This window comes from Gymnoscopelus braueri, assembly GCF_963280865.1.
Source record: "Gymnoscopelus braueri genome assembly, chromosome: 20".
In the NCBI taxonomy this organism is placed as follows: Eukaryota; Metazoa; Chordata; class Actinopteri; order Myctophiformes; family Myctophidae; genus Gymnoscopelus; species Gymnoscopelus braueri.
The window spans coordinates 31392170-31400967 of NC_137622.1; the positions used below are offsets into that span (position 1 = coordinate 31392170).

An 8798-nucleotide genomic window follows, 5' to 3' on the forward strand; every position below is an offset into this window, starting at 1 on the left:
CGACTAGTCCCTCCCTAACATTTTAGTCTAGTTTTTATTTGTTGACGAAATTGTCAATATATTTAGTCTTAGTCATCATAGCTTAGGTTTTTTTTTTTTTTTGTCATAGTATTAGTGACGAAATTAACACTGCATGCAAGTGGAAGCAAGACTGGGTCAAACTTCCCTTGAATCCTGTTTCATTCCATGTACAGGTTACAGGTAGGTAACACATTTTTTTACAGATTTTTACAGATACTAATCATTGGGTTGTTGTCACATGATGCAGGGTAGGCTACAGGATGTATGGTGATATATGCAAATATGACTGTTTATTCTATGTTCTTTGAGATATATTTCCTAATCTATGTTTAGCCAGACTGGGCTAATGATACATGTTTGAAGATACAGTATTACTAATTACTGTATATACAAAAATACAGATACAAATAATCAGAGATAAGGGAGTAGATTGGGGGAAACAAAGTGTTTATTTTTTCTGTTGTGTTCACAGATTGCTCTGCATCTGGTCATCATCATCATATCATATCCAAGTCCTAATGACACAGCAGTAGAGATGATAAATATATAAATCTCTTCCCTTTCTGTATAACGTGCAAAAAAGAAGAAAACACTACATTGTAAACTATGACACACTTCCACAATTGTAGAACATTTTAGAGCACACATTTATCTGTAGTTCAACCTATGGAGCCAGGAGAAGATTATAGCTGCTTTGTCAGTGACATAGCTCTGACAATAATGCTTGAGAATAGTAGTATCTACTCTGATGGCATGTTCTTCTGTCTTCAGATGAAGCTCTGTAGCTGTCTCCACCAGTCGTTTTCCCTTCTCTGGTCTCCTCTGAACCGTCCGGTGGTGCTTCTACTCAAGATTAATGTCCGATCTGAGGATATGAAACAATCAAAGAGCAGTTTCATCTATATAGCCCTTGAACATCAACCCAAATTATGATGTGCAATATACTGCACTGTAATAGCATTGATTAGCGCTGATTACCAAAGTTGTTCAAATGCAAATGGTGGCCACTTTTTTCCCCCAGTATACAAGATGCACACATATGTCTAGAACAAACTCTGTGGATATATATATATATATATATATATATATGTATATATATGACTATACATACCTGCATGACAACACCACACTACTTAAAGATACATTTTATGATTTTATGTCTGCAATTTTGTTTTTGTTTTTTTATCAATTGTTTTTATTCATCATATCACAAAAACAATGCATAACATAGTATACTAGTCCATGCATCATGAATTAAAAAAACTAAACAAAAAAAAGATACATGTATATGGCCTGAAGAGGAAAATGGCCTGAAACACATGCCACTGTATTTAAGGGAGCTCACCTGAACTATAGAGCCTTTAGTCCAATTTGCTGCAGTTCATAAAATACAAAAAAAATATTTAAAAAATCAACTGTGTGTCACATACATACGTAATGAAGTACAAATCAAGCTTTACACTGTTCAAAATATTGTGTTTGTCACATAGTGTTATACTTACACTTCTGCTCCATGGACAGCAATGAGACAAGGCATTGAATGAAACAAGAGGAGAAGGGACAAATCTTCAATTAGTTTTGTTTAAATTCGTTTTCGTAACGCTCTCTTTCTTATGTCTGCTACTGTAGGTTCCTGCAAAGCATTGCACTCACCTGCAGGTTTGGGTGACATCAGAATCAGGGGGACCTCAGCAGTGACATCACTGTAAGTAGAAAAAAAACATACATTTGTAACCACTTTAACCCTGGCGTCCCTAATTTGGCATGTCATTATAGGCTAAATGTTATGAAAATGTTGTTATTATTATTATTTATGATAATAATAATCTATTTATTAAACATATTATCTACAAGCTCACATCACATCTCAATGCAACATGTTGTGAGCTTGTAGATCATCTATTTTTGTTTAGAATGTTGATGAGGCTTAACAGGTTAAACTGAAGTACTACGTTTAGTGCATAAACATAGCGTATGGTGGTGTGAATGCTGGCATGGAATCAATAAATTCTCTCTCACCTTGCTGTTAGGCCACCCAGAAGGCTGTGGTTAGAACAAAAAAACAAGTCAAAACATGCTAGAATAGAGATAATACAGCTATCCAGTGGTGGAAAAAGTACTCACATTCTTACTTAAGTAAAAGTATCAATACTGCAATGTAGAAATACTCTGTTACAAGTGAAAGTCCAGAATTCAAAATGTACTTGAGTAGAAGAACAAAAGTATTGCCATCAAAATGTTTTTGAAGTACCAAAAGTAAGTACTCATTATGCAGAATTCAAATGCATAAAATGTATAAACATCTTAGAAAATCGCAGATCTACAAGCTCACAATGCGTCGCAATGCATTGTGAGCTTGTAGATCGGCTATTTTCAAAAGGACGAAATGTATACACGGCTAAAGTGGTTAATGTATGTTTTGTTATGATAATCAAAATCTACAAAGTAACAAGTAACTAAACTTTTCAAATAATTGTAGTGGAGTAAAAAGTTCAATATTTGCCTCTGAGATGTAGAGGAGTAGAAGTAAAAGTAATGAAAATTGGAAATACTCCAGTAAAGTAAAAAATACATTAAAATTGTACTTAAGTACAGTACTTAGTTACTTTAGACCACTGATATCATACAGATGTACTGTCTATTGATACAGGTACAGGACTTACCCTCCACCTGAAATCATCAAGTTGACCTTTACTTTGTAGGCGATGACGATTCCCCGCATTTCGTTATCCCCTTGGCTCCTGTGAAAGTAAAGGAATAGGTTAACTTTGGCTGTTTGAAAGTTGCTTTAAGTCGATTACTTATATCACAGACTGTCAGAGAATAGAGCCCAATTTATGCTTTGTCACACAACGGTGTACCTCACTGAAAATAATTTATTTTCCAGCCATAAATGTGACCTAGTGACACGCATAAATTGGGCTTAATGAAACAGTGTCCTTGGCTTATGATTTAGCTTTCAGTTGCCTGATTTTGCGAGAGAAATAAGCGACAAGGTCTATGAAAACAAGCCCCAAAGAAGCGACTATAGGCCACCTGAGCACTTTAAACCTACATACACCAGCTTTTTGAAAATAGCAGATCTACAAGCTCACAACGCGCCGTAATGCGACGCGTTGTGAGCTTGTAGATCTGCTATTTTAAAAAAAAACTCTTGGAAAGAAAGTGACAAATGTGGAATATTTTTAAAACTATTTTAAAACACAAATCTGGTATGGGGGTCCTTGGCATAAAATATTTTCAGATGGGACAGGGTCCGCGGAATAATACATATGAATTTGGGGGTCCTTGACATGAAAATGTTTGAGAACCACTGGTTTAAACAACATTTAGGAAGGAAGCCCAAATAAGTATCTACACTTTAGAAACAAGCCCAAAAAAACGCAACCTGCAACTAAGTACCAATATTTACAAGCGACTTTATAGAAAAACAAGCCCAAAGTCGCTTATAATAAGCAGACATGGCAACCCTGCTTGGCTTACAGGGTGGAGGAAGCCAGGTTGGTTTCTTCACTTTTCAACTGTCCGTCCACAGCAAGACCACGCTTCTCTGTGTTGTTGGACAGATTGGGAAGCACTTTGTAGTCCTTCTCGAATGTTGAGTTGGCATTTATTGTCTCCCTGCATATGACAATGAGGAGAGGTTATGACTTGCGATTAAAGATACATTGATAATCATACTTGGTTAATTATACAAGTTCTTGAGTTGTCTAACTTCCTGCATTGATTTCACACTGGATATATTTTATTTGATCTTAAATGCAATTCATATAATACTACTAACAAACAGCCTCTTTATTCTCAAATATTTCTTTATAGTTATAAACCCCCCTTTTTACTTTAAATTACATGAATAGGAGTTGATTAGTATAAAAATAATAAAATACTTACCCAAACTCCTCAGTGTGGACAGCTTTGCAGTAAGTGTCAGATGAGTAAAGTACTACAGATGTAGCCTGCTCCACTAAACAGAAGGAAACAAATCTGTTAAAATCATGAGCTGCTTGAACACACACACACACACACACACACACACACACACACACACACACACACACACACACACACACACACACACACACACACACACACACACACACACACACCACTCCTTTCAGTCTCGTCTTTGTCTCATAATCTCACACTTTAAAAAAACTGAAATCCAAGTGATCTGTTTTCTTCTTACTACTCACCCGTGATTTTGATTTTCTTCACAACTTTGGCGGTCTCATTGTTGACTTTTACTTTCACACCGATTGGATCTCCGTGGTAGTAAAGCTAAGAGTGATAACAAGAAGTTGAATGACATTGAATCTAATACGTACTATAACAAGTACCGTTCATAATAATTATGTGGATATATTTTACAGCACAATGGACAATGCAGTGTGCATGCAGTTTATGCAAAGTCATTCTAGGCCATGGTATACCTCCTTTTCCAGGGCGATCTCCAGGTGAACTGGTTTGTCAGTCATCATAAATTGTTTTGTGACTTCAGCCTTGGGTCCAGGTTTGGTGTTTGGCGGTGCAAACTGGACTTTACGGATCATCAGGCGGCAAGTGTCCCTGACACCAGAAAGAAAGACAGGTAGAGAGAATCAGAGGAGAGCCCGTACTACTACTTCTTCACTTATTTCATGATAGGGCACAAGGATGATGATTGTCGGTGTTGCAAGCTTATACAGAATATAGTTTGACTGTGAGCGTACATACTTCTTTGTAATTTCCTCATCTGGGTTGTCTCTTTCTTTGGCGATGTAGGCTTTCACCTCAAAGTCAACACCGCAAGCCTACACAAAAACAAAACAAAAGTTTTTGTATTATTGAAAGTTAAAAGTAGTTAAGTATTAGGTAAATGATCAAGTAAAGAGGAATGTAATTGTAGTCTTACCTTGCCGGAATCTCCTGGCCCAGGCTGCAGGGAGACCGAGCACGGAAGATTTGTTGGCAACTGGGACAGACAGGAAAACCATTAGTAAGCCCACAAAGGGATATACAGTATATGAGCACAGTAAGGGTGTCAAGAGGTTTAACATGTCAATACAGTTGAGAGCATAATCTTCAGACACCTGGAATGTAAAGGGTACTCCTGTCTCCCCAACTTTCTTCATCAGGGAATCAATCATTGGAGATTTAGGTGGCGTTCCACCCTCGGATGGATACAGCTGCTGGCGCAGAATCCAGATGTCTCTTCTGAAGGACAGGCCAATCACGTCCAAGTCGTCACTGCCATAGCGGAAGGCACAAGCGAGGTATATCCATACTGCAGAGGCAATGGACACAGGATCACATTAGTCTTGGTTTGGATTTGGAGTTCAAATCCTGTTTTTCTCGTGTTTGTGTCCTAAATCAGTGAATGGGATATAAGCAGGGGTGGAAAGGAACTAAGTACATGTACTCAAGTACATGTACATTGTTCTACAATTATTTGAAAACTTTAATTACAAGTTACTTGGTAGAATTGTATCGTGACATGTTATGAGCTTGTAGATCTACTATTTTCTAAAGATCTTTATACATTTTGAAAAATGGGACATTCTGCATATAAAGTACTTTTACTTTTGGTACTTTAAAGTGGCACTATTAACTTTTTTTAATGAATATAATGTAATCTTATTCAATCTGTATGGTTGGGGTGGATGTAGTTTGTCTCCCTGCTCTTCTATTGAGACATTTAGATCGTGTTTAAGGTCATGTCTCACCTAGACACAGGATCTGACACAAATATTCAATTTATCCCCTGAGCAAGCAGGTAGGCTCTGATAAATGGTAAAAATGTCAGCACTTTCGCTGGAAACCGGTTTCATATCCGGAATGTTACATAGTGCAGCTTTAAGTATATTTTGATGCCATTACTTTTGTACTTTTACACAAGTAAATTCTGAATACAGGACCTTTACTTGTAGCTTTTTAGTGCGATATTGATACTTTTACTTCCATCACTGGATATACGTACCTTTTCTGCCATTGAGATTAGCAGGATCAATTTTAACTACCCCATCTGCCAATAAGAAAAGAGAGAATGTTACACACGCGCGTGCACACAGGCACACACACACACACACACACACACACACACACACACACACACACACACACACACACACACACACACACACACACACACACACACATTCAAAGCATAGGGCTACCTACCGACTACTTCAACACTGTCCACATCGTCACAAAACTCTCTCTTCCCCATGTACAAGGCGATCTAAAAGAAAATAAAGCCATAGAAAAAGATTACTCCTGAGTCAAATTCATTAGCATTTCAGGCTGCTGCCCAGAGCTACAAATTGCACCCCTTCCAAAAGCAGAGAAATTCCCTCAAGTGATTACATTAGAGAGGCCACTTACATCGCCATTGCCACTGGTCTTCTTGTAAACCCTGTGAGGAAAAAAGTACAGTCAAGGAATTAAAACATCATCTCAGGGACACCTGTTACACTGCTGCCAGTCTTCACTTCCAATTAGGACTAAAGGTCAGGATGACCCCTCACTCCACCCATTTCTGTGGACATGGATTAGTGCCTAGGCCTAGCAAGGCACCTGCTGCTGTCTAATCTGTACACAACTCAGCACTTATGTAACATTTCAAGGAGAAAAGTCCCTGTGTTCTTTTGATTGAGTATTATGTCAAGCCTGATAAGTATAAACTAGTCTTCACACTCACTGTGCATCAACCGTTTATTCCATGCTTGACTCCATACTGCTGGTGTAGGAAGTTTGTTGGTTTTACATTGAATTATATTAGCTGATAGTGTTGCCATTCTGGCTCAGCCTTGTGTATTGTAATCCATTTATTTTGTGGATGATCTGACAAAACGAAGCCAGTAATCCCTTGTAGAGGTTGCTGCTTCCTGCGCTTTAAATCCCAAGTGTTCATTGTTTTCCCCTCTGCATCTATTTATTCTTGAGAGTGACAGCGAGGGAGAGATAGGAAAGTATAGAGTTTGTATTTGTTGATATGTATTATTATGTTAATTTTGTTGATGAAAATTGAATACATAGGACCACAATGGAAACAGGTCCCCAGGACCCTTTTTGTGTTATCCTTTTAGCTTTAATGTCTTACTGTACCACATCTGTTTACATTTCTGACTAATAAAATAATATCCAATCAAAAAAAGGAGGCAGAGCGAGAGGGGATCGACTATTTTCGCAGAATGTTTTGCCTAGTATGACATGCCCAGAATAGGGGCGCCAGTGTTCATATGGGTAATTAATTTCTGCGGTTGGTGGATGTTGTGAAGACATTTGTTTCGCTTAAAGGGTATAACATGCAGCAAAGGGGATGACATGCAGCAAAGGGGATGACATGCAGCAAAGAGCCTCTGTCAGATTCGAACCCAGGCAAACTGTGGGAAGGACTACCACATACTTATGTGGTACAGTATGCACTCTTACCAGGTGAGCCACCGGGGTGCCCCCCCCCCCCCAGTGTTAATTGAACACTCTAAAGTTAAATGATCAAGTAGGACTTTGCTGTGTTTAGTATCAACTCTTTTAAAAGTTTTCTTGATTCTCTAAACTGCGCTTCCAAGATCAAATCTACATGATCCGTCTTAATCAGGGTTTATCCATGTGCTGTAAGACCAAGGTGTTGAAGGCATGGCATAAACCCTACATGTTACTGCTATTGTACAGTTACAGTAACACACAGTAAAGTCAGCTTCTTTGTGTGTTTCTGAATGAATGTACTCTTTGATCCCAGGGTACAACTGAGCTAATTTAAATCACATCAGTTTACAAAGATAATCCTCTATATGTGATAACAGTATCAAAAATAGGCACTCCAGTTTCTAATTCTGTTGCAGTTCAGTAATTGTTTTGATGTTTTCTAGAACTGTTTTCTAGAAATGTTGAAAGCAGACAGTTTTGAGTTGTTACATCATTACTGAATAGCATTCAATGCTAGAGATATTTAATGTCCATTAGAAAGGATAACTGAATAGCATGGACACCTTAACTATGACACACACGCTTCTTAATACATTTGAGGAGTTGAAAGAATAATCAGTTCAATACTCACTTTGCCATGGCTGTGACTAAGTTGCTGAGGGTGGCTGTGAATGAAAGACAAAAACAACATGGTTATCAAAACTTAATTGATTAATTGATTAATTGATAATTAATTACTGAACATCATAGGAATTGTCAGTAAACAACAGTATTACAACTATAATTTGTATTGAAATGTGAATTTCCTTTAACCAGGAAGTCACTGGAAGATTAAAACATATTTTCGCACGTGAGACCTCGCAATGAAAAGTCCACATTAAGAACACAATTGGATACATTAAGTTACACACTGGATATACAAGTTCAAGTTCAAGTCGGTCTGCTTAGGTTAGTTTTTAGACAGGGTTTTATGTTTTTCCTGTAACTGAATTACAACTGTTTCATTGCACATGTGAACCTCAGATTGGTTCTCATCTTTGAGTGGAAATCAACGCCCCAGTAGATTATCTGTTAATGATCCTAAATGAACTGGTACTGTAACCATCAGAGTGTAGGACCATCCTCATTGTCTCAGTAGTAAGATAATATCACCATGGTATAGTGCACATAATTATTAATCATTGTACCATTCAAAAAGTAGCACACCTGTGCCATAGCATATGGTGATATGATATTAAATATGCAGTCATTATTGAATGATACTTTTATTTAAAAAAAATGAAAGTTATTTGAGATACCATCATCATGGTATGTTGTTAGAGTCAGCCCTACTCACCTTTTTCCTCAGTTTCCCTGTGTTGTATTCTGTGTAA

The 8798-nt window shown here is 37.6% G+C and overlaps 1 protein-coding gene across 1 annotated transcript; it reads right to left on the reverse strand.

The window, feature by feature from the left end:
• Window positions 1–788: 788 nt before the first annotated feature.
• On the reverse strand, window positions 789–8161 carry arr3b (arrestin 3b, retinal (X-arrestin); the record flags this gene model as incomplete). The annotated part of the gene is made up of 14 exons (XM_080415599.1): window positions 8057–8161; window positions 6382–6412; window positions 6178–6238; window positions 5978–6022; window positions 5091–5284; window positions 4913–4972; window positions 4735–4811; window positions 4452–4587; window positions 4215–4299; window positions 3913–3985; window positions 3505–3642; window positions 2685–2762; window positions 1675–1724; window positions 789–886 (listed from the first exon to the last, which is right to left on the reverse strand). The coding sequence occupies exons 1-14, from the start codon at window positions 8062–8064 to the stop codon at window positions 789–791; spliced, it is 1134 nt and encodes a 377-aa protein (XP_080271725.1). The 5' UTR covers window positions 8065–8161.
• Between the last annotated feature and the right edge of the window lie 637 nt (window positions 8162–8798).